This window comes from Coregonus lavaretus, assembly GCF_964263955.1.
Source record: "Coregonus lavaretus genome assembly, chromosome: 2".
Classification (NCBI taxonomy): domain Eukaryota; kingdom Metazoa; phylum Chordata; class Actinopteri; order Salmoniformes; family Salmonidae; genus Coregonus; species Coregonus lavaretus.
The window spans coordinates 3,355,252-3,382,184 of NC_139989.1; the positions used below are offsets into that span (position 1 = coordinate 3,355,252).

At 44.5% G+C, this 26,933-nt stretch overlaps 1 protein-coding gene across 2 annotated transcripts; it reads right to left on the reverse strand.

The window, feature by feature from the left end:
• Positions 1 to 8,854: 8,854 nt before the first annotated feature.
• Positions 8,855 to 10,385, reverse strand: LOC311137351 (C-C motif chemokine 20-like). 2 transcript variants are annotated; one of them, XM_084171802.1, is made up of 4 exons: positions 10,212 to 10,385; positions 9,847 to 9,946; positions 9,479 to 9,556; positions 8,855 to 9,341 (listed from the first exon to the last, which is right to left on the reverse strand). In XM_084171802.1, exons 1-4 carry the CDS (start codon positions 10,288 to 10,290, stop codon positions 9,299 to 9,301), a joined length of 300 nt encoding a protein of 99 aa, XP_084027928.1. In that variant the 5' UTR covers positions 10,291 to 10,385; the 3' UTR covers positions 8,855 to 9,298. The 2 variants fall into 2 exon arrangements, with proteins under 2 accessions (XP_084027928.1, XP_084027927.1); XM_084171801.1 differs by having other exon boundaries at positions 9,847 to 9,949.
• Between the last annotated feature and the right edge of the window lie 16,548 nt (positions 10,386 to 26,933).

A 26,933-nucleotide genomic window follows, 5' to 3' on the forward strand; every position in this document is an offset into this window, starting at 1 on the left:
GAGGGAGTTGTGGGCGTACTCTATCCAAGGCAGATGTTTGGCCCAGGATGATGGATGTTGAGCAGCCACACAACGAAGGGTTGCTTCGAGGTTTTGATTGGCTCTTTCTGTTTGACCGTTGGTCTGGGGATGAAACCCTGAGGACAGACTAACGGAAGCACCCAAAGCAGAACAGAAAACCTTCCAAACACGGGAAGTAAACTGTGGGCCTCTATCAGATACGATGTCCACAGGTATTCCATGGGGACGGAATACATGTTGGACTGGGAGGTCCGCCGTCTCACTGGCAGACGGTAATTTTGGTAATGCTATATAGTGGACAGATTTAGAGAATCTGTCCACAATGGTAAGTATAGTATCATTACCTTCAGACTTGGGTAGGCCGGTGACAAAATCCATGGCAATGTGGGACCAGGGACGGCTGGGAACTGGGAGGGGTAGCAGCAGCCCCGAAGGGGACTGATGGGAGGCTTTGCCCCGAGCACAGGTTGAACAGGCTGCCACAAAAGCCCGAACGTCAGTTTCCATTGAAGGCCACCAAAAATGTCTCCTAAGCAGCGCCAACGTGCGTCTCATCCCAGGGTGACCAGCAAAACGGGAGGTGTGAATCCACTGCAACACCTGAGACCGGACCGTCTCGGGAACAAAGAGTAGGTTGGGAGGTCCATCACCCGGTCCCGGGTCCGTGGCAAGTGCAGTCTTCACAAGAGACTCGATCTCCCACTGTACTGCCGCCACGACGCATGAGGAAGGCAGGACTGCCTCAGGCTCGCTGGTCTCCGAAGGGTCAGCAAACTGGCGGGACAAAGCATCTGGTTTAACATTTCTTGACCCCGGTCTGTATGTAAGAATAAAGTTAAACCTACTAAAAAACAGGGCCCATCTGGCTTGGCGTGAGTTGAGTCTCTTAGTGGCTTGGATGTAAGCCAAGTTTTTGTGGTCTGTCCAGACCACAAACGGCAGTTCAGCTCCATCCAGCCAGTGCCGCCATTCTTCCAGTGCTAGCTTGACCGCCAGCAGTTCCCGGTTTCCAACGTCGTAATTCCGTTCTGTGGGTGACAATTTCTTGGAGAAAAAAGCACAGGGGTGAAGCTTTTGGTCAGTGGGGGAGCGCTGGGAGAGGACTGCTCCCACACCTGAGTCCGACGCGTCCACCTCCACAACAAACTGCAGAGAGGTATTGGGGTGTATCAACACGGGGGAGGTGGAAAACAGTTCCTTCAAAACCCCTACCGCCTGCTCCGCCTCAGGGGACCACAGAAAAGGGACTTTTGGGGATGTGAGTCTAGTAAGGGGTGCCACCACTTTACTAAAACCCTTAATGAATCTACGGTAGAAGTTTGCAAAGCACAAAAATCGTTGAAGTTGCTTACGGGTGGTGGGTGTGGGCCATTCCGTCACTGCCCGGATCTTCTCGGGGTCCGCCTTCACCTGCCCGCTCTCAATTATGAAACCAAGGAACGATGTAGACTGTTTGTGGAACTCACACTTTTCTGCTTTGACGTACAGCTTGTTCTCCAAGAGCCGTTGAAGGACTTGACGGACGTGTGACTCATGCTCCTCGGGAGACTTGGAAAAAACAAGAATATCATCCAGGTATACAAAGACAAAACGGTTCAAAAAATCCCTAAGAACATCGTTCACCATGGCTTGGAAAACAGCAGGGGCGTTTGAGAGCCCAAAGGGCATGACCAAATACTCAAAATGTCCCAGTGGAGTGTTGAAAGCGGTTTTCCACTCATCTCCCTTTCGGATTCGGACAAGGTGATAAGCGTTCCTGAGGTCGAGCTTGGAAAAAACTGTGGCGCCATGCAGAGGTTCAAAAGCTGAGTTGATGAGTGGAAGGGGATACTTGTTTTTAACAGTTATGTTGTTTAAACCCCTGAAATCGATACAGGGGCGTAACGACTTGTCTTTCTTTTCCACGAAAAAGAACCCTGCACCCAAAGGAGACGACGAGGGACGGATTATGCCCGAGGCCAGAGAATCCCCAATATACTGCTCCATTGCCTCTCTTTCCGGTCGGGACAGATTGTATAAGCGACTAGAGGGCAAGGGAGCACCAGGAAGCAGTTCAATAGGGCAATCATAAGGCCTATGTGGTGGTAGAGACAGAGCCTTGTCCTTACTGAAAACCTCCGCTAAGTCATGGTATTCCTTGGGGACAGATGACAGATCGAGAGGAGCTGAGGGATGAGTTGGGTTACACTTAGTGGGGGGAACCGCTGATCTAAGGCACTCTGAATGGCAGTTAGTGCTCCAACTGAGAATGGTGTGACGTGTCCAATCAATTTGTGGGTTGTGAAGAGCCAACCAGGGGAAGCCAAGGATTAGGGAGGTAGCTGAGCCAGACATAACTCTTAACTGAATGCTTTCACAATGATTGCCAGAAATCACTAGGGAAACGGGGGAGGTTTGATGAGTTATCTCCGCGAGGAGGCGCCCATCAAGGGCTGTGACCCGAATGGGGGTAGGTAGTGGCTCCATGGGGATACGAGCTTGTGTAACGAACTGGTGACTAATAAAGTTGTCTTCTGCACCTGAGTCTATGAGAGCTGAGAGTGGCAGGGAATGACTCTGGAAACGTAAGGTTACAGGTACTTGTAATCGGGGAATGACGGGTTCCGGATCTAACTCTGGGCTCGCAAGTAGACCCACCGTTACAAGCGAGCCTTGTCTTTTGGGTCGCTTAGGGCATGTAGCCAGAATGTGTGTGGCGTCTCCACAGTACAGGCACTCACCTGCCTGGAGGCGCCGTTGCCGCTCTGCTGGAGGTAGTTGAGCTCGACCCACTTGCATTGGTTCCTCCTCTGTGCTCGGGATGGGATCAGGAACAAGAAGCTGCCGGCTCCGGGGAGGCGAGACTCGAGTGGTTGAAGGCTGGGGAACTCGTCCTCCTAGATGTGGCCGACCGCCTCTCTCCCGACGCCTCTCCCGCAACCGGTTGTCTAGCTTAATGGACAGGGAAACGAGAGAATGTAAATCATGTGGCTCATCACGAGCAGCCAGTTCATCCTTAATGGCTTCATTCAAACCGTTTAGAAATGCTCCTTGAAGTGCCACATTGTTCCACTTGGAGTCCGCTGCCAACGTCCAGAACTCAATGGAGTACTCTGCCACACTGTTAGAACCCTGCCTCAAATTAAAAAGTATCTTGGAGGAATTACCCACATGGTCAGGATGGTCAAAAACAGTCTTCAATTTAGCAGAAAAATCAGCAAAAGTCAATCCAGTCAAAGTTTGATCTGAGCACACAGCCTCAGCCCAAACCAGAGCTCTCCCTCTTAACAGCCCCAGAACATAATGTACCTTAGAGGAATCAGTAGAAAACGACAGTGGTCTCTGCCGAAAAATTCAAGTCACACTGAAGCAAAAATCCCCGGCACTTGTCCAATTCTTCATTGAACGGTTCAGGCGACGTGACAGGGGGTTCCCGACGGAACGAAGCCTGCATAATGTCAGAGGAAACAACTTGGGGTGCATCAAACTGGGGGTCAGAGAGAGATGGAGAACTGATAACAGACAATTTAGAGACTTGTGTAGTTAACTGAGTCACCTGGTTCAGCAGTTGATGATTATCTTCCACAAGAGTCCGAATCAATTGGTCATGCTGTCCTAGCAACGTTCCTTGAGCCTGGATAGCTTGTTGGAAGCTGTCTTCGTTTTCCCCGTGCTGTTTCTCTGTTGGGTCCATGGCCAGATCGTTCTGTTACGCTATGGTTCAACCCAGCACTCAGAGAAACAAACACGACTAAGGGAGTGGAGGAAACAAAAATATTTTAAATAAAAGTTCAATTTGTCATAGTCCAAAAAACAACTGAAGAAAAGGAACAGAGTGGGCTAGTCGGCTCCGGAGGAAGGAGAGGCTGAGGCAGGCAGGCAGGCAGGCACGAAGGCAGGGAGGTATGTCAGAACTGAAGAAAAAACAAACGACAGGTTAAGGAGAGTAAAAAGCCAGGCTGAAGACTAAGATAATATAACTTTACTGGTGAGCCAAGTTACCGCTCTAGTAAGAACAACGATCTGGCGCCGGTGGAGAGCCATGCCCAGGAATAAGTAGTGCAGGTTGATGAGAGAATAGGATGCAGCTGCGTAGGCAGGAATCACTGGAAACAACCCGCAGCTGCACAGGAGAGGCAGATCCTGAGCACGCCCCCTGATCCACTCCAGACACACCCACATAAAGGGGACAAACACACATACAGATACAACAGACAAAGAGGGGACAAAACAAGGAGGAAGGGAAACAGAAAAGGGAGAGACAAGCTGCCCACATAACAATCTGCCCCTTTTATTCTCTGTACCCAACGCACTAGAAGACCAGTTCTTAAAGCCTTTAGCCGTATCCTTATTCTAGTCCTCCTCTGTTCCTCTGGTGATGTAGTGGTTAACCCAGGCCCTGTAGCCCCCAGTATCACTCCTACTCCCCAGGCGTTATCATTTGTTGACTTCTGTAACCGTAAAAAGCCTTGGTTTCTTGCAAGTTAACATCCGAAGCCTCCTCCCTAAGTTTGAGTTATTCACTGCGTTAGCACACTCCACCAACCCTGATGTTCTAGCAGTGTCTGAATCCTGGCTTAGGAAGGCCACCAAAAATTCAGAAATGTCTATCCCCAACTACAACATTTTCCGTCTCGATAGAACTGCCAAAGGGGGTGGGGTTGCAATCTACTGTAGAGATAGCCTGCAGAGCTCTATCATACTATCCAGGTCTGTGCCCAAACAGTTTAAGCTTCTACTTCTAAAAATCCACCTTTCCAGAAATAAGTCTCTCACTGTTGCCGCTTGCTACAGAACCCCCTCAGCCCTGAGCTGTGCCCTGGACACCATATGTGAATTGATTGCCCCCCATCTATCCTCAGAGTTCGTACTGCTTGGTGACCTAAACTGGGATATGCTTAACACCCCGGCCAACCTACAATCTAAACTAGATGCCCTCAATCTCACACAAATTATCAACGAACCTACCAGGTACAACCCAAAATCTGTAAACATGGGCACCCTCATAGATATCATCCTGACAAATTTACCCTCTAAATACACCTCCGCTGTCTTCAACCAGGATCTCAGCGATCACTGCCTTATTGCCTGTGTCCGCGGTCAAATGACCACCCCTCATCACTGTCAAACGCTCCCTAAAACACTTTAGCGAGCAGGCCTTTCTAATTGACCTGGCCCAGGTATCCTGGATGGATATTGACCTCATTCCGTCAGTAGAGGATGCCTGGTTGTTCTTTAAAAGTGCTTTCCTCTCAATCTTCAAAAATGCAGAACTAAGAACAGATATAGTTCTGTCGTAGCCGGCCGCGACCGGGAGACCCATGGGGCGGCGCTCAATTGGCCCAGCGTCGTCTAGGGTAGGGGAGGGAATGGCCGGCAGGGGATGTAGCTCAGTTTGTAGAGCATGGCGTTTGCAACGCCAGGGTTGTGGGTTCGTTTCCCACGGGGGGTATGAAAAAAATAAAAAAATAATGAAAAAAAGTGATGTATGCACTAACTGTAAGTCGCTCTGGATAAGAGCGTCTGCTAAAATGACTTAAATGTAAATGTAAATATAGCCCCTGGTTCTCCTCAGACTTGACTGCCCTTGACCAGCACAAAAACATCCTGTGGCGTACTGCATTAGCATCGAACAGCCCCCGCGATATGCAACTTTTCAGGGAAGTCAGGAACCAATATACACAATCAGTTAGGAAAGCAAAGGCTAGCTTTTTCAAACAGAAATGTGCATCCTGTAGCACTAACTCCAAAAAGTTTTGGGACACTGTAAAGTCCATGGAGAATAAGAGCACCTCCTACCAAATGCCCACTGCACTGAGGCTAGGAAACACTGTCACCACCGATAAATCTACAATAATCGAGAATGTCAACAAGCATATTGCTACGGCTGGCCATGCTTTCCACCTGGCTACCACTACCCCGGCCACCAGCTCTGCACCCTCCGCTGCAACTTGCCCATGCCCCCCCCGCTTCTCCTTTACACAAATTCAGACAGCTGATGTTCTGAAAGAGCTGGAAAATCTGGACCCCTACAAATCAGCTGGGCTAGACAATCTGGACCCTTTCTTTCTAAAATTAGCCGCCGAAATTGTCGCAACCCCTATTACTAGCCTGTTCAACCTCTCTTTCGTAACGTCTGAGATCCCCAGAGATTGGAAAGCTGCCGCGGTCATCCCCCTCTTCAAAGGGGGTGACACTCTAGATCCAAACTGTTACAGACCTATATCCATCCTGCCCTGCCTTTCGAAAGTTTTTGAAAGCCAAGTTAACAAACAGATCACCGACCATTTCGAATCCCACCATACCTTCCCCACTATGCAATCCGGTTTCCGAGCTGGTCATGGGTGCACCTCAGCCACGCTCAAGGTCCTAAACTATATCATAACCGCGATCGATAAAAGACAGTACTGCGCAGCCGTCTTCATCGACCTGGCCAAGGCTTTCGACTCTGTCAACCACCGCATTCTTATTGGCAGACTAAATAGCCTTGGTTTCTCAAATGACTGCCTCGCCTGGTTCACCAACTACTTCTCAGATAGAGTTCAATGTGTCAAATCGGAGGGCCTGTTGTCTGGACCTCTGGCAGTCTCTATGGGGGTGCCACAGGGTTCAATTCTCGGGCCGACTCTATTCTCTGTGTATATCAATGATGTCGCTCTTGCTGCTGGTGACGCTCGGATCCACCTCTCTGCGGACGACACCATTTTGTATACATCTGGCCCTTCATTGGACACTGTGTTAACAAACCTCCAAACGAGCTTCAACGCCATACAACACTCCTTCCGTAGCCTCCAACTGCTCTTAAACACTAGTAAAACTAAATGCATGCTCTTCAACCGAACGCTGCTTGCACCCGCCCACCCGACTAGAATCACTACTCTCGGCGGGTCTGACCTAGAGTATGTGGACAACTACAAATACCTAGGTGTCTGGTTAGACTGTAAACTCTCCTTCCAGACTCACATTAAGCATCTCCAATCAAAAGTTAGATCTAGAATTGGCTTTTGCACATCTATCATTCTAGTGTTAATACAAAATTGTCACTATTTTGCACTATGGCCTATTTATTGCATTACCTCCATAGTTTACTACATTCGCACACACTGTATATATATTTTCTGTTGTATTTTTGACTTTATGTTTTGTTTTACCCCATATGTAACTCTGTGTTGTTGTTTTTATCGCACTGCTTTGCTTTATCTTGACCAAGTCGCAGTTGTAAATGAGAACTTGATCTCAACTGGCTTACCTGGTTAAATAAAGGTGAAATAATAAAATAAAAAACATATACCACAAACTCCCGAGGTGCCTTATTGCTATTATAAACTGGTTAACAATGTAATTTATTGAAATGACCATGGTACGGCTGTAAATATCGCAACTTTGAAGCAACACATTGAAATCGCATTGAACACGTGAAACATGAACACACCTGTAATAAAACATCATAGACGCACACCTGTAATAAAACATCATAGACACACACCTGTAATAAAACATCATAGACGCACACCTGTAATAAAACATCATAGACACACACCTGTAATAAAACATCATAGACGCACACCTGTAATAAAACATCATAGACGCACACCTGTAATAAAACATCATAGACACACACCTGTAATAAAACATCATAGACGCACACCTGTAATAAAACATCATAGACACACACCTGTAATAAAACATCATAGACGCACACCTGTAATAAAACATCATAGACACACACCTGTAATAAAACATCATAGACACACACCTGTAATAAAACATCATAGACACACACCTGTAATAAAACATCATAGCCCCACACCTGTAATAAAACATCATAGCCACACACCTGTAATAAAAAATCATAGCCACACACCTGTGTTGACTACAAACTTCTACACTATAGACCACCTCACTGTACTGAATTAGAGAGACCAAGTGAATACACAGACTGGTTGTCTGGTTGTTTGTGTAACTAAATGCCTGCTGCCTCTTGGCTAATGCCACAAACTTCCTGGTACAATACAGGACCAATCAGCAGGCAGAATTTGGCATGGGATGTGAAATTGACATCAAATTCTGGTTAAAATGTGTTTCTTTGGTTGAAGTCATCAGATACCCATGCATGGTTTAGTCCATTGTGTAGAATTTCATAGCATAATTTTTGTGGTCTCTAAAAATAATCTTCTTTCTGGAGAGTGGAGTGAAGAGTTGTTCCAAAGCACTAGATGACTTACAGTAGAGAGAAACCTAAGAGGTACAGGTCCTAGTACGTGTTCACACAAAGGTGGGGGGGTTGTTGTTGAGCGACTGTTGGTATGCTCAGGAGTTTTGTGTGCTCTGCCAGGTTAATGATCTTGTTAACTTCCACTGCAGTGGAGATTGCTGAGGGGAGAACGGCTCATAATAATGTCTGGAATGGAGTGAATGGAATGGTTTCAAACACATGGAAACATTTGTTTGATGTGCTCGATACCATTCCAACAATTCCTTTCCAGCCATTACTATGAGCCCGTCCTCCCCAATTAAGGTGCAACCAGCCACCTGTGTTTCACTGAAAGATAATGCTGGAATGTAAGAAGCGTGTGGAAGTAGAGTGGATCAATCTTACCCGACAGTGTTTAAACAGCTGAATGAAATGGAGTTGATGTAATGTCCATAGACTAATATAATCCCAGCCATTGAGCAGTGCTTGTGTGTGTGTTTGATATCCCTTCCTACAGTCTGTAATTTCTTGTGTGGATGATGATGGCATTTCCAGTTTTAGAGGTTGTCACGGACCGGTCACGTACAATAAGAGTAGAAAACACAGTTTTTCCAAATACATATTTTATTGTCTATTTCATAGTTCTTAGCTTACAGCAACCCAGTACACATCAGTAAAACTCACACACACATTTGGATACTTTGAAAATACAAAATCAAAAAGGTTTTCTCTGGAAACATCAACACAAAAATATTTTGTGGTACTCATGTTTCTCCATGTGTATCAGAAATACTACACTTGCTGTTTATAAAACAGACCAACAACATTGATAACTGATATTAAACTCAAACACCCTCAGAATCAATACAGATATGATGAACAATAATAACCACAGATATTAAATGATTTGTATGAATACGGAAATCCTGAAACAGTATCTTTATGATTATTGAGATATTTAGGCGTTTGTAAAGCATAAATAGGGTAAATAACATATATATATATATATATATACTATAATTGTTCTATAATGAAAGGTAGAGCTGTACATCTGTCCAGAGCCCAATCCTCTCCATGTCATCTCCAGGTCACGATGTCATGAAATCAAATACTTTTCTTGAGTTTAGATTTCCTCTCCTGACGTTTGCTATGAACACACACACGCAGACACACAACGTTAGACAAAAATAAACACAACTTTTACAACACCTATACATGTGCACATGCAAAACAAACACATACACACACACACACACACACACACACACACACAGGTGTACTCACAGCAGACAGCGTTGTACCCTCTGGGTCCAGTCTTGAGAGGGATCGGCACACACAAACTTGTCCCTCCGAGTGTGGAAGCTGCAACAACACAGCACAATGTCAACACACATTACACACACACACACACACAAACACACACATCCACACACAAACATACACATACACACATTACACACACACACACACACACACACACATACACATTACACACACAGATAGTGAGTGAATCTCAATGGTCTTTCCTCTCTCCTCACCTCCTCAAAATGCATTGGAGAAGGAAAGACAAGAGGAATCAAGGAAATACAATTGACATTCAGGCAGTATTCTACACACAGTGTGTGCTGAGCTGTGATTGGAGGATAACTCACATGACAGCGTGGATGTCACAGGAGGAGGTAATGGTCTGGTAGATGTAGTCTTTCAGCATTCGGCATGGCACTGGACGCCGAGTGTACTTTAGACAGCAATCTGCTACGCACACGCGCGCACACATACATACATACATACATACATACATACATACATACATACATACATACATACATACATACATACATACATACATACATACATACATACATACACACACACACACACACACACACACACACACACACACACACTAGACAGTAAGATAGGGAGAGCATATGTGTCTGAAAGAGAGACAATGTGTGCATGTTTGTGTTTGTTTATGGTGTGTATGCATGTATGGTGTGTTGGTGTTAGCACTCACCTGATTGTGTGGAGGGGATGAGGGTGAGGATGAGGAGAGATAACAGCACAGACAGGACACACACTCTACAGCGCAGCATCCTGATCTTCAGATGGGTTCCAGAGACAGAAAGAAGGGAGAGTGAGATAGAGTGTTTCAGTAGATGAGTTGTCTGTAGTGTGTGAGAGAGAGAGAGTGAGCGAGTGTGTGTTTCTGACTGGGAGTTCAAGTTCTTTAAGTAGGGCTCTGGCTGGATTTCCAGAGAGCAGTGCCATGGAATGTATTGGCAAGGGGTGTTGGGGGGGGGGGGGGGGGGGGGGGGGGGGGGGGGGAGGGGTGCTCAGGTGTGATTGTTGGTATGCTCAGGTTTTTATTCTGATTAATGATGTTGTTTTCTTTCACTGAAAGGTAATGCTGGAATGTAAGCAGTGTGTAGGAGTAGAGTGGAGCAATCTTATCTGAGGGGTGTGTAAACAGCTGAATGAATGGGAGTTGATGTCATGACCATAGACTTAACAGGATATGACCCTCACAAACTGCTCAGTTTGACGTCACAGCTGTGATGAAGTAGCTATTTTGGATCTAAACTATCATCGACAGCAATAGATTACATAAGATTTGCTTCATTGTTCATTGTTAAGGAGACATGGAAATGTGTATTTTTCCTTTACACACACATACATAAACCCACAGAGAGGTTAGAGGACAGGGTTAGTCACAGTGCAGTGCCCCTAGAGTGCCTTGCTCAAGGACACAACGGTAAGAGATGGTATATAGGATTACTGATGCCAGCAACACTCCACCCGCTCCTCCACTCTCCACCAGATCTTTCCCAGTTGGTGCTGGGATTTGAACGGCCGTCCCTCCGGTTGCTGGACCGCTTCTCTGACCTCTAGGTTACCTGCCACCCCCTCTACCACTGCTAGTGGAGATTCAACGTCCATGATTTATCACATGGACCAACATGGTTAGAATACATAGGCCTACCCAGCATCATAATGACATCATCTTCTGGTGGTAAAGTGGTCTTCTGGTTGAGAAGACATCATATCACCTGATTACAACCAGGTTACTTTCTAGATGCATTGATGCATTTAATCGCCATTTTATTTCAGCGGGCTATCTCTTTGAAAGAACTTCTAAGCCTATTCACAGTGATGTTGGGCTGGATGCTGATAGGGGAAACTTGCTGAATTATCAGATAAATTATAGTCAAAGCTTCTCTTTTAGGCTATTTACAGAAAAATAAGTCCTGGATGCTTTGCTAGCAATAGACAACAAGAAATCCACAGGAGCTGACCAATTGGACCCTGGTCTGCTTAAGTGTGCAGCGCCCATCATTGTTGGCTCAATAACCCACATTTTTTATTTAACATCGTTGTCAGGTAATATTCCAAAAGTATGGAAATCAGCTTTTGTGCTGCCACTCCATAAGGGCAGGGATAGTAGTGATCTTAATAATTTTCTCCCCATTTCAAGGCTTCCTTGTCTAGCAAAAATTCTCAAATCCTTGGTAAATGTATAACTTTGCTCATTTTTATCTGAGAAATGTATTTTGAATGTAAACCAATCAGGGTTTAGGCCTGGGCATAGCACTATTACAGCATCCACTTTAGTTGTTAATGATCTTATCAATGCTTTGGACACTTAAATTAAATGTGCTGCTTTGTTTGTGAACCTGTCAAAAGCTTTTGATGCTGTTGATCATGCTATTTTATTGACTAAGTTGTCCTCGGTAGACCTGAGCTCTGACGCCTGTTCATGGTTTCATGATTATCTTAGTGACAGAACTCAGGCCATCGTGATTGATGGGGTTAAGTCTGAATATCTTTGACGTGCATAAAGGTGTACCACCGAGGTCGACCTTGGGACCTGTTCTCTTAACTATTTATATAAACACCTTTGGTCAATCTGTTAAAAATGGTAAATGTAATATATATGAGAATGATACTATTATGCAATGGCCCCGACTGTTGATCTGGCTGTATCAAAACTACAGTCAGATTTTATAGCTATGCAGGAATCCCATGCTGATTTAAAACTTGTGCTTAATTCAGGAAATGTTTTAATTAATGTTGTTTCAGATGAATTACATTAAATGGTTCTCCAATCGAACAAACGTGAATTCCCGCATATAATTACTTTGGCATTTGGATTGATATGGATTTGACGTTTAAAAAACAAATAGATGAGCTGGTTAAGAAGCTAAGATTTAAAGTTGGCTTTTTCTACAGGAACAGATCGTGCCTTTCTCTAAGATGTACGAAGGAGATTATTCAGTCAACCTTTTTATCTGTTCTAGATTATGGTGATATTATTTATCAAAGTGCAGCTGCTACTACTCTTAAACCTTTGGATGCCATCTACCATAGTGCCCTTCATTTTGTTACAGGTGACGGTTTTGATACTAACCACTGAATCCTGTATCAAAAGGTTGGCTGGACTTCACTAAAGACCTGTAGATCTCTACATTACTCCCTTTGTGTTTACAAGGCCCTACTTCAGAAACTTCTGTCTTATCTAACTTTGCTGTTGATGCATAGACACCTGAGTTGCCTAACCCGTTCACAGGATTGGTTAACTCTTGAGGTTCTATCATGGAAATTACCACTAAGGACCCCAAAGTCAAGCTTAAATTAATGTATGTTTTTTCACGCCAGCAGAGAGATTACAGACAAACAACACTTCATGTGGAGTTTAGTTAGAAGCTCTGATGAGGTATTTCCCCTCAGCATATTTATACTATCGCTACGGGTTACACAAAGATAGCCAAGTGCATCCTTTCTCAGCAAAGCGTTTGCTCACAGAAACCGACTGCAGAGGAGGAGAAAACCTGGCAACCACTGTCTGGGCGTTCAGCCAATATTTCCACTCCTGCTGAGCAAACCTTATGAGAGCAAACCTCAGACACCCTGTCTGTATACAACAGGCACATTTCTAAGTATGCCACAGGTCAAACATGTATGATAAGTGTGAGACACTGAAAAAGCAGAAAGAGACAGTAAAATTCCACTACACTTCCCTCCTTTTATCACTTATTCGTGATAATTAGCAATATTTTACACGTCTATCAAAAAGGAGGTATCTATACTAAAATCAGAAACTCAAATGAAAAAAACACCCAGGAAACCAGTGTGCCTTAACCCTTATTCCATTACCCTTACTGATAAGTTGGAAATGTACATACACCTTAGCCAAATACATTTAAACTCAGTTTTTCACAATTCCTGACATTAAATCCTAGTAAAAATAGCCTGTCTTAGGTCAGATAGGATCACCACTTTATTTTAAGAATGTGAAATGTCAGAATAATAGGAGAGAGAATTATTTATTTCAGCTTTTATTTCTTTCGTCACATTCCCAGTGGGTCAGAAGTGTACATACACTCAATTATTATTTGGTAGCATTGCCTTTAAATTGTTTAACTTGAGTCAAACATTTCGGATAGCCTTCCACAAGCTTCCCACAATAAGTTGGGTGAATTTTGGCCCATTCCTCCTGACAGAGCAGGTGTAACTGAATCAGGTTTGTAGGCCTCCTTGCTCGCACACGCTTTTTCAGTTCTGCCCACACATTTTCTATAGGATTGAGGTCAGGGCTTTGTGATGGCCACTCCAATACCTTGACTTTGTTTTCCTTAAGCCATTTTGCCACAACTTTGGAAGTATGCTTGGAGTCATTGTCCATTTGGAAGACCCATTTGCGACCAAGCTTTACCTTCCTGACTGATGTCTTGAGATGTTGCTTCAATATATCCACATAATGTTCCTTCATCATGATGCCATCTATTTTGTGAAGTGCACCAGTCCCTCATGCAGCAAAGCATGATGCTGCCACCCCCGTGCTTCACGGTTGGGATGGTGTTCTTCGGCTTGCAAGTGACCCCCTTTTTCCTCCAAACATAACAATGGTCATTATGGCCAAACAGTTCTATTTTTGTTTCATCAGACCAGAGGACATTTCTCATAAAAGTACAATCTTTGTCCCCATGTGCAGTTGCAAACCGTAGTCTGGCTTTTTTATGGCGGTTTTGGAGCAATGGCTTCTTCCTTGCTGAGCGGCCTTTCAGGTTATGTCGATATAGGACTCGTTTTACTGTGGATATAGATACTTTTGTACCTGTTTCCTCCAGCATCTTCACAAGTTCATTTGCTGTTGTTCTGGGATTGATTTGCACTTTCCGCACCAAAGTACGTCCATCTCTAGGACACAGAACGCGTCTCCTTCCTGAGCGGTATGATGGCTGCGTGGTCCCATGGTGTTTATACTTGCGTACTATTGTTTGTACAGATGAACGTGGTACCTTCAGGCGTTTGGAAATTGCTCCCAAGGATGAACCAGACTTGTGGAGGTCTACAATTTTCTTTCTGAGGACTTGGCTGATTTCTTTTGATTTTCCCATGATGTCAAACAAAGAGGCACTGAGTTTGAAGGTAGGCCTTGAAATACATCCACAGGTACACCTCCAATTGACTCAAATTATGTCAATTAGCCTATCAGAAGCTTCTAAAGCCATGACATCATTTTCTGGAATTTTCCAAGCTGTTTAAAGGCACAGTCAACATAGTGTATGTCAACTTCTGACCCATTTGAATTGTGATACAGTGAATTATAAGTGAAATAATCTGTCTGTAAACAATTGTTGGAAAAATTACTTGTTTCATGCACAAAGTAGATGTCCTAACCGACTTGCCAAAACTATAGCTTGTTAACAAGAAATGTGTGGAGTGGTTGAAAAACGAGTTTTAATGACTCCAACCTAAATGTATGTAAACTTCCGACTTCAACTGTAAATACTTTAACAAGGCACAGTACCACTCATTCCTGTTTGTTCTTCTCATCCTCAGGGTAGAATGGCATCTCATGAAAAAACAAGCTGATCATCACAGTCATTGCCTGGGGGGGCATTGAACAACAACTGCTGTCATACGAGAAGCTAAAGACGAACAGATCGCTTTACAACAGGCTAGCATCATAATAATACCAACCAAGAAATCTAAACCTATCTGTGGTCCCCAGGCCCCGAACAAACCCTTTGACCATGTGGTAAGCTGCCACCCCTCTGGTCCCTGATGACGTTTGTCTGCAATAAAATTGGCCAGATGAGTCACATTAAAGACTACATCTGGGACAGAAGTGCAACACTCATCTCCAATTATTGCACACGTGCCACCCTGGCCTGCCAAAAGGTAGTCAAGCACTTCCCTGTTTTGCAGGGCAAGTATTCTCAATTGCTTAACCTCCCCATTTAGAGCCACCAGAGCATTTATTTTTATTTATTTCACCTTTATTTAACCAGGTAAGCCAGTTGAGAACAAGTTCTCATTTACAACTGCGACCTGGCCAAGATAAAGCAAAGCAGTGCGATAAAAACAACAACAGAGTTACATATGGGGTAAAATAACATAAAGTCAAAAAATACAACAGAAAATATATATACAGTGTGTGCAAATGTAGCAAGTTATGGAGGTAAGGCAATAAATAGGCTATAGTGCAAAATATAATTACAATTAGTATTAACACTGGAATGCTAGATGTACAAGAGATGATCTCTTGTGGCATTTCCAATTTCAAAATGTTCATTGCCAAATCACTAATTTGATCAAGGGCACAAGTAACCCCATATTGAGGCACGAGCACACCTAGAAACCATTAGCCAGATGTCTAAACGTGAGTGATACCAGCAAGGGAGCGCTTTGTTCTCCTTTTACGAAGAGCAAACAGGCTTCTCTCATTCATTTGCATCCGTTTCCTCTAGCACCCTCATTGCTGGAACCACAAAACCGACCATACATGTACCACCCCAGTCAGGGGGCAGGTTATAATTGGCATTCTTACCACACAGCCAGTATGTTCCATTCGGCGCCCCTATTAAAATAAGGGGATTCCTTGACACAGCATTAACTTTCACAACAACAGACACATTAGAAGGGGCTCCGGTGGCCAGACTATGGACAGTCAGGCGGCAATTGTTGACTCCCTCTTGGTCCAGTGTTGCAGGTTGTCTCTCCCACATTATTACTACCTTTACCTTTAATACACCAGGGGGCCACCAGAGAACCCACAATAGGGATACTACTATTACCAGGACGTGCATAAGACTCACAGAGTTTGGGGGCTTCATACATCTGGTAAAAGGTAATGTCGTCTGGTCTCTTTGGGGGATAGGTGTTAAAGGGCAGGACTGACATCACACTTAGGGTGTAATTCACTCCCAGGGGGACCCCCATATATGGTAGTCCCTTGTTTCGCCCTTCAGGAGCAAGCCCACAGACCCAAGATGACCTCTCACCAACTGTTGCTTTAGCCACCAACTCAGCTCTACTCAGAAATAAATTGTGCTGTTCTTTCACAGGGGGGGGGGGGGTTCCTTCAATGCCCTTTCCTGTCTGCTGCTTCTAACTTCTGGGCCTATACTCCGGGCCTGCATCGGTCCCTTTTCGCTCTGGACCTTCTTCCGTCACTAGGGTCCCGGGCCCAGGCAGAGTCTTTCTCAATTTATCAACATCAGTCTGTGGAGTGTGTCCTTCTGGCAGCTTACCAAAAGGGAAGCTGAGAGTCACTGCTGCAAAGACACACAGACACAGACAGAAAAGAAAATGGTGCTACGCAGTGGCAGGGCCATCTTCCTCTTCTGGGGATGGAACTCTCCTACAGTGGGACACGTGGATCCAGGTATCTCTTTCTGCTACTTTCACCGTAGTCGAAGTGGTCAGCAAAACCTGGTGTGGTCCTCTCCAACGAGGATCCTTCCAGCTCTTCCTTCTGTTTACCACCACAAAGTCTCCAGGGCACAGACAATGCTCAGATTCTCCTGCTAGGTTGGGCAGAGAAGCCTTCACCCGTGGGAAGAGAGTCTTAAGAACATTGTTAAGACACAGTATGCTACCATGTCTTCTTATCAGTCAGGAGAAGCCTTGAGATTAGGAAGTGCACATTCTTGCAGCCTGCAGTAGTCTACTAGTTTCAGAGACAGGCCCCCTTTGTACTTTGCTTCCGGCCACAAATACATTTACACATAAATCATTCCATCTAACCCATAACACATTAATTACTACTGCTAGGCCACTTGTATAGTTACAAACATACTAAAAGTGCTCAAGTCAATTAGTCCGTTTCCAACAGTCACTCATCTGGAACAATGATCACTCAAATGTTCCACAGGTGTCACACAAGCCTTCGCTTTGGCTCCCCCTCCTGTCCAGCTCAGGCGTTCGGCATCGCCGGCCTTCTGGCTGCTGCCGAATCTACTGCTGGCAAACGCACTTCATTCATCAACCCCAGACTTGTCTCGTCATTATTACACACACCTGGTTCCAATCCCCACTCTATCACTGTATATATACTCCCTCTGCCATTTGTCTTTGTCGGTCATTGTAAATGTTACTTGTTTTCCTGAGAGGAATCTCTCCTACTATTTCCTGAGTACTTTATATTTTGCACTTTGGGATCGCCCTTTGCCTTTTTGTTTATGAAGATATATTTAGAGCACACGGGTTTCGTCCCGCTTTGATCTACGGTGCTTAAATAAATTCAGTAGATCTAAACCTGCGACTACCTCCTGCCTACTCCTCTCTACACCTGTGACAGAAAGACCGACCCAACAAAACAGGAAGCAGCAGGACATCCCAACCTCTCCGCTGTAGGAGAGGAGCTCCGCCACCACGACTCGTGCCTGGAGTGCCTCGGGACGTGCCTTGCTTCTCTCTGTCCACCCAGCCCGTCCTCCTTCCTGTCACCTTCCCTGACTATCCTGGTCCCCTACTGAGTCCTGCCCTAGTGGACTCAGGTGCTGCAGGCAATTTCCTAGACCGGTCAGTGGCCTTATCATTACGCATTCCTCTAGTCCCTTTACAACCCCCTATCCCAGTCCATGCCCTAGACAATCGTCCCCTAGGAACAGGACTGGTGCACCAGACCACAATTCCCTTTTCCCTCACAGTTAATCACAACCACCATGAACGCATCACTTTCATAATCTTAGACTCTCCTGCACACCCCATCGTTTTAGGTTTCCCCTGGCTACAGTTGCATAACCCCAGTATATATCGTGGATAGAGATGAGGTTGTTGAGTTGGTCGCAGGAGTGTCAGGGGAGGTGTCTCTCTGTGTCAATCTGTGCCACCTCCGTGGAAAGTACGGACCAGGCCACCCACGTCCCTATGCCGGAGGAATACCGGGACCTACAGGTGGCCTTTTCGAAGACACGTGCCACGTGCCTGCCCCCTCATCACCCATGGAACTGCACTATCGACCTACTGCCTGGTTCTACCCTCTCCTACCGGCCAGGATCAAAGAATGTTAAGGCAGATGTGTTGTCCCGGGTACATGACACAGAGGATCGGAGTAAGAAAGTGACAACCATTATTCCCCTGTCCCGCATTGTGGCTCCTGTCGTGTGGAATGTGGATGCGGACATCCGTCAAGCCCTGCGACAGGAGCCCTCACCTGCCCACTGTACCGAGGGACGTATCTACATGCCCTCTGATGTGCGGGACCGTCTCCTCGCCTGGGCACACACAGCACCTGTGCTTCACGTTGAGTCTATCACTCGAATTTAAGACCCTCAACTTAGCACACACTGACACTGGCAGAATGTATATTTACATTGACATACAGTATATTCATCTTATATTTCTAGCATTAACTTTTCTCATCACGGCCCCCATTTGTGATAATGACAGATTGGTATCTCAATGCATTCTTAGTTTAAATTACTATACATTTCGCAGTGTGCAGACCTCCACGATCTACCTGATACCCAGAATAACCAGTTTGGATAAGCCTAAATCAATTATTGGGGCACGGTTGACCACCCCCCTCCTTCGCGGCACTCATTCTTCTGGCGTGTCTTCATTTTCTCCTTCAGATAGTTTGTCTTCCCAATGGCACACATGTTCAAAGTGGATGGCCCTTGATAATGTCCCAATTTCAATATCTGGGGAATAATCTGATTTTCCCAACAGACGAATCTCTCATCTGAGACATTCATCTGTTGTCCATTTTCCTACCAGTACACCAGCAGCATGAGAGAAGTTTGGACGGGATCTCTCTCCATGCTCACTCCACATGGACTCACGTTGCACTCCTAAGAGAAAAGGCATTGAGAGAAAAGGCAGTTGATAGCGTCGACTGGATGCTGTGTACAGGTTGCTGGCTCGGACTCAGGTCTCACAGTAGAAGTGGTGAAAGACAGGACCATAGTGAACACAATTTTTGTCATTTCGTCAGCCGGTTAGAGGGGGTGAGGTTCACACTGTTCTTGGTCAAATTATCCCTTCTATGCATCTAGATACCATCTGTGGTCACCTTCGCCATAACCTTGAGAGAGGACAGACCAGAACTACAGTTTAGTTTAGGGCATTTCTGATTCAAGAAATCCAGACAAATGATTTACTGTAGGACAAATGACAAATTATTGCTACTACCAATGTTCTTAATACAGATTTCTAAGACACATGTCAAAGAGTAAAATAGACTAGTCTGTCCTTCTCGTGGTCCGAATCACACATAGGACTATTGCTAAATTATAAACTCCTTCCTAATCATTAGTGTTTACATATTACATTTCAATCTCATCCAATGTCTCTAGGCTCTCTAGTGAGGGTGATCAGACCTCACCAGAAAGTCAGAACAGAGGTCAGAGGTCATTCAACCCCATTAAGTGAGTGTTTCTTTCCCTTCTCTTCCCCTGTACCTCAGACATTATTTAAATACATTTCAAACATTTCGTGTATCAGGTTTACATTGGGTTTTTCAGTACATTTCTTATCAGGAGAATGTACATGTGTTCAAACAAAACTCTGACAATAGAAACTGCCCTTTAAGGTGCATCATTTCTAACCCGTGAAAACCCCACTAAAACCAAAATAAAAGACCCCACACAATAAATAAAACACAGTATTAACACAACCAACAAATATTCATAACAGGTGGGCTGTGCGTGTGTGTGCTGGTGTGTGTGGTAAAACGTAGGACAAAAACAAACAAATGGCCAGGCCTTACTTAATTGGGAGCTCCCTCTACGGCCAGATCTGTGTACCTTTATACTTAATATAACTGCATAATTTTACTAACTGCTCTCCCAAGGCAACAGCCTCAGGAAACATTTCAAAGGGAGAGATAGGGACACCCCATCCTCTCCTAAAAGAGAAAATAAACATTTCATTAGTTTTCACTTTGCTAAATCTCAATCAGTCCAAACAATTCAAAATTTGAATTCTTACTTTCCATTTCACTTTCCATTTAACTTCCCATTTCATTTGTTACTTTCACTAGTCTACATATGTTTCCTTCAACTCAGAAAGCCCTCTCAATCACCATCACCCAGTCCATTTCTCTTCCACTCCAACACTTGTTTCCCTCTACAATTTCTACTATACTCTACCTAATAATAATAATAATAATAATATGCCATTTAGCAGATGCTTTTATCCAAAGCGACTTACAATCATGCGTGCATACATTTTTTTTTTTTTGTGTACGGGTGGTCCCGGGGATCGAACCCACTACCTTGGCGTTACAAGCGGCGTGCTCTACCAGCTGAGCTACAGAGGACCACAGGACCTCTGTCTTTCCGTCTAACGTTACTTTACCAGGTGAACCAAAAAGTTTTAAATTACAGACAAAACAAAACACGATACCTTCTGTTCACAGGGAGGCCACTGTCCTCCCTCCACTCTTTAATAATTTGTGTTTTAATCCACTCCAACATTTACTGTATATACTATAACCAATCTCTGTTGGATATTCACTATTTGCGTCACACTCATTCTATTGGTTATTAATCTTATCCTTTACAGTCTAAGAATTAACAATCCACACTCTCCTAATTCACACAGGAGGCTATTCCTCCTGTCAAAAAGGTTAGTCATTCACACTTATTCTCTCATACATGCATGTTCAACACCCCACTATACAGTATTCAACACTTCTCTATCTTCACTACTCGTAGCTCTCAGGCTACCTTTATCCTCTGCCTATCTTCTGGTCAGGGTGGGTCCTAGTCGTCTTTGGTCGGACAGGAATTTCCCTCACTGATGCCCTACCCAGACAGAATCACACATCCTTGGTCGTGACGCCAGATTGCTGTGGAAATTACCACTAAGGACCCCAAAGTCAAGCTTAAATGAATTTATGTTTATTCACTCCAGCGAAGAGATTACAGACAAACAGAGTTTAGTCAGAAACTCTGACAAGGTATTTACCCCTCAGCATATCTTTACTATCGCTACAGTTTACACAAAGATAGCCAAGTGCATCCTTTCTCAGCAAATCGTTTGCTCCCAGAAACTGGCTGCAGAGGAGGAGAACACCTGGCAACCACAGTCTGGGCGTTCAGCCAAATTTCCACTCCCGCTGAGCCGACCTTGTGAGAGCAAACCTCAGACACCCTGTCTGCCTACTCCTGGCATATTTCTACATTTTACATTTTAGTCATTTAGCAGATGCTCTTATCCAGAGTGACTTACAGGAGCAGTCGGGTTAAGTGCCTTGCTCAAGGGCACATCGACAGATTTTTCATCTAGTCGGCTCGGGGATTAGAACCAGCAACCTTTCGGTTACTGGCACAACACTCTTAACCACTAAGCTACCTGCCGCCCCAGTATGCAACAGGTCAAACGTATGATAAGTGTGAGATCACACACTTGGCGCCGGAGAAGATGGCTGCCGTTTTACAGCGCTCTAACCAATTGTACTATTATATCCCGCCACAGCTGGTGGGATATACGCTACATCGGCAGGATAGAGCGGCTGACTCCGGTAATACAAGGGGGGGGGGGGGCAGTCTGTGTATATTTGTAAACAACAGCTGGTGCATAAAATCTAATACCAAGGAAGTCTTGAGGATTTGCTCGCCTGAGGAAGAGTATCTCATGATAAGCTGTAGACCACACTATTTACCAAGAGAGTTGTCATCTATATTTTTCTTAGCTGTCTATTTACCACCACAAACCGATGCTGCCACTAAGATTGCACTCAATGAGCTGTATAAGGCCATAAATAAACAGGAAAACGCTCATCCAGAGGCAGCACTCCTAGTGGCCGGGGACTAGTGGCCGGGGATTTCTACCAGCATGTTAAATGTGCAACCAGAGGGGAAAAAACTCTAGACAACCTTTACTCTACACACAAATATACGTACAAAGCTCTCCCTCACCCTCCATTTGGCAAATCTGACCATAACTCTATCCTCCTGATTCCTGCTTATAAGCAAAAACTAAAGCAGAAAGCACCAGTGACTCGGTTAATAAGGAAGTGGTTAGATGACGCAGATGCTAAGCTACAGGACTGTTTTGTAAGCACAGACTGGAATATGTTCCGGGATTCTTCCGATAGAATTGAGGAGTACACCACATCAGTCACTGCCTTCATCAATAAGTGCATCAATAACGTCGTCCCCACAGTGACCGTACGTCCATACCCCAACCAGAAGCCATGGATTACATGCAACATCCGTACTGAGCTAAAGGGTAGAGCTGCCACTTTCAAGGAGCGGGACTCTAACCCGGACGCTTATAAGAAATCCCGCTATGCCCTCCAACGAACCATCAAACAGGCAAAGAGTCAATACAGGACTAAGATTTAATCGTACTACACCGGCTCTGACGCTCGTCGGATGTGGCAGGGCTTGAAAACTATTAAAGACTACAAAGGGAAGCACAGCTGCGAGCTGCCCAGTGACACAAACCTACCAGACAAGCTAAATCACTTCTATGCTCGCTTCGAGGCAAGCAACACTGAAGCATGCATGAGAGCATCAGCTGTTCCGGATGACTATGTGATCACACTTTCTGTAGCCGATGTGAGTAAGACTTTTAAGCAGGTCAACATTCACAAGGCCGCAGGGCCAGACGGATTACCAGGACGTGTACTCCGAGCATGCGCTGACCAACTGGCAAGTGTCTTCACTGACATTTTCAACATGTCCATGACTGAGTCTGTAATACCAACATGTTTCAAGCAGACCACCTTAGTCCCTGTGCCCAAGAACACTAAGTTAACTTGCCTAAATGACTACTGACCCATAGCACTCACGTCTGTAGACATGAAGTGCTTTGAAAGGCTGGTCATGGCTCACATCAACACCATTATCCCAGAAACCCTATACCCACTCAAATTTGCATACCGCCCCAACAGATCCACAGATGATGCAATCTCTATTGCACTCCACACTGCCCTTTCCCACCTGGACAAGAGGAACACCTACGTGAGAATGCTATTCATTGACTACAGCGCAGCGTTCAACACCATAGTGCCCTCAAAGCTCATCACTAAGCTAAGGACCCTGGGACTAAACACTTCCCTTTGCAACTGGATCCTGGACTTCCTGACAGGCCGCCCCCAGGTGGTAAGGGTAGGTAACAACCCTTCTGCCACGCTGATCCTCAACACGGGGGCCCCTCAGGGGTGCGTGCTCAGTCCCCTCCTGTACTCCCTGTTCACCCATGACTGCACGGCCAGGCACGACTCCAACACTTTCATTAAGTTTGCCGACGACACAACAATGGTAGGCCTGATCACCGACAATGATGAGACAGCCTATAGGGAGGAGGTCAGAGACCTGGCCGTGTGGTGCCAGGTATCTGTGACCAACAGATGCATACCTTTATTCCCAGTCGTTAAATCTATAGATTAGGGCCTAATGACTTTATTTCAATTGACATATTTTTTTCATTTGAACTGTAAAATCAATGAAATTGCCGCATGTTGCGTTTATATTTATGTTCTGTATACATTTCATCTTGATGTTCTGGTGCCATTCTGGCAATTTAAAGTATTGATTGGGGACTTATTTTGGGAGAAATTTAACTGTTTTTGTGGGTGATTTGTGATGAGTTATTTGTGCTTACCTTGACTGTGTTTCTGTATTTTAATGTGTGTGTATATATATATATATATATATATATATATATATATATATATATATATATATATATATATACAGTGGGGAAAAAAAGTATTTAGTCAGCCACCAATTGTGCATGTTCTCCCACTTAAAAAGATGAGAGAGGCCTGTAATTTTCATCATAGGTACACGTCAACTATGACAGACAAAATGAGAGAAAAAAATCCAGAAAATCACATTGTAGGATTTTTTATGATTTTATTTGCAAATTATGGTGGAAAATAAGTATTTGGTCAATAACAAAAGTTTCTCAATACTTTGTTATATACCCTATGTTGGCAATGACACAGGTCAAACGTTTTCTGTAAGTCTTCACAAGGTTTTCACACACTGTTGCTGGTATTTTGGCCCATTCCTCCATGCATATCTCCTCTAGAGCAGTGATGTTTTGGGGCTGTCGCTGGGCAACACAAACTTTCAACTCCCTCCAAAGATTTTCTATGGGGTTGAGATCTGGAGACTGGCTAGGCTACTCCAGGACCTTGAAATGCTTCTTACGAAGCCACTCCTTTGTTGCCCGGGCGGTGTGTTTGGGATCATTGTCATGCTGAAAGACCCAGCCACGTTTCATCTTCAATGCCCTTGCTGATGGAAGGAGGTTTTCACTCAAAATCTCACGATACATGGCCCCATTCATTCTTTCCTTTACACGGATCAGTCGTCCTGGTCCCATTGCAGAAAAACAGCCCCAAAGCATGATGTTTCCACCCCCATGCTTCACAGTAGGTATGGTGTTCTTTGGATGCAACTCAGCATTCTTTGTCCTCCAAACACGACGAGTAGAGCTTTTACCAAAAAGTTCTATTTTGGTTTCATCTGACCATATGACATTCTCCCAATCCTCTTCTGGATCATCCAAATGCACTCTAGCAAACTTCAGACGGGCCTGGACATGTACTGGCTTAAGCAGGGGGACACGTCTGGCACTGCAGGATTTGAGTCCCTGGCGGCGTAGTGTGTTACTGATGGTAGGCTTTGTTACTTTGGTCCCAGCTCTCTGCAGGTCATTCACTAGGTCCCCCCGTGTGGTTCTGGGATTTTTGCTCACCGTTCTTGTGATCATTTTGACCCCACGGGGTGAGATCTTGCGTGGAGCCCCAGATCGAGGGAGATTATCAGTGGTCTTGTATGTCTTCCATTTCCTAATAATTGCTCCCACAGTTGATTTCTTCAAACCAAGCTGCTTACCTATTGCAGATTCAGTCTTCCCAGCCTGGTGCAGGTCTACAATTTTGTTTCTGGTGTCCTTTGACAGCTCTTTGGTCTTGGCCATAGTGGAGTTTGGAGTGTGACTGTTTGAGGTTGTGGACAGGTGTCTTTTATACTGATAACAAGTTCAAACAGGTGCCATTAATACAGGTAACGAGTGGAGGACAGAGGAGCCTCTTAAAGAAGAAGTTACAGGTCTGTGAGAGCCAGAGATCTTGCTTGTTTGTAGGTGACCAAATACTTATTTTCCAACATAATTTGCTAATAAATTCATTAAAAATCAATGTAATTTTCTGGATTTTTTTTTCTCAATTTGTCTGTCATAGTTGACATGTACCTCTCTTTTTAAGTGGGAGAACTTGCACAATTGGTGGCTGACTAAATACTTTTTTCCCCCACTGTATATATATATATATATATATATATATATATTTGTTTTGTGTATAATGTGTATTTTTATATTGTATTATTCAGGGCACATTTGTAAAAGAGACCTAGGTCTCAATATGTCTTCCCTGTTAAATTAAAAAATAAAATACAGTCCAACTAGATGGGAGGTCAGACTGAAGGATTCTGACAGAGGTTTGGGTTGGATCATTACATTTTACATTTTAGTCATTTAGCAGACGCTCTTATCCAGAGCGACTTACAGGAGCAATTAGGGTTAAGTGCCTTGCTCAAGGGCACATTTACGTCATTTAGCAGACGCTCTTATCCAGAGCGACTCACCAATTGGTGCGTTCACCCTATAGCCAGTGGGATAATCACTTTACAAATTTTTTTTTGGGGGGGGGGTGGGGGGGGGGGGGGGGGTAGAAGGATTACTTTATCCTATCCCAGGATCAGTTTCATGTCATGGAGTCAGGTGAAAGTGGCTGATTTAACATGCTGCTAGACCTGTTTATAGCCTACCACATCTTCTTATATCAGTCCTCCTCCACACAGGGAATGTGTGTGTGTGTGTGTGTGTGTGTGTGTGTGTGTGTGTGTGTGTGTGTGTGTGTGTGTGGGCGTGTGTGGGCGTGCGTGCGGGGGGGGGGTGTAATGGCAGTTAGAACACTGGTTATGCAACGTGATGCAATCTTACCATTCATGCACCTACAGTTGAAGTCGGAAGTTGACATACACTTAGGTTGGAGTCATTAAAACTCGTTTTTCAACCACTCCACAAAGGACATCTACTTTGTGCATGTCACAAGTAATTTTTCCAACAATTATTTACAAATTCACCCAACTTATTGTGGGAAGGTTGTGGAAGGCTACCTGAAATGTTTGACCCAAGTTAAACAATTTAAAGGCAATGCTACCAAATACTAATTGAGTGTATGTAAACTTCTGACCCACTGGGAATGTGATGAAAGAAATAATAGCTGAAATAAATCATTATCTCTACTATTATTCTGACATTTCACAAATGTATTTATAAAGCCCTTTTTACGTAAGCAGATGTCACAATGTCCTTAAACAGAAACCCTAGCAATGCAAACAGCAAGCAATGCAGAAGAACTTGTCGGTGTAGACCAGTTAGGGTTTTTAATACCTGCAAAAGAATGTGGTGATGGATGGTGTCTAAAACAGCACTAAGGTCTAGGAGCACAAGGACAGATGCAGAGCCTTGGTCTGAC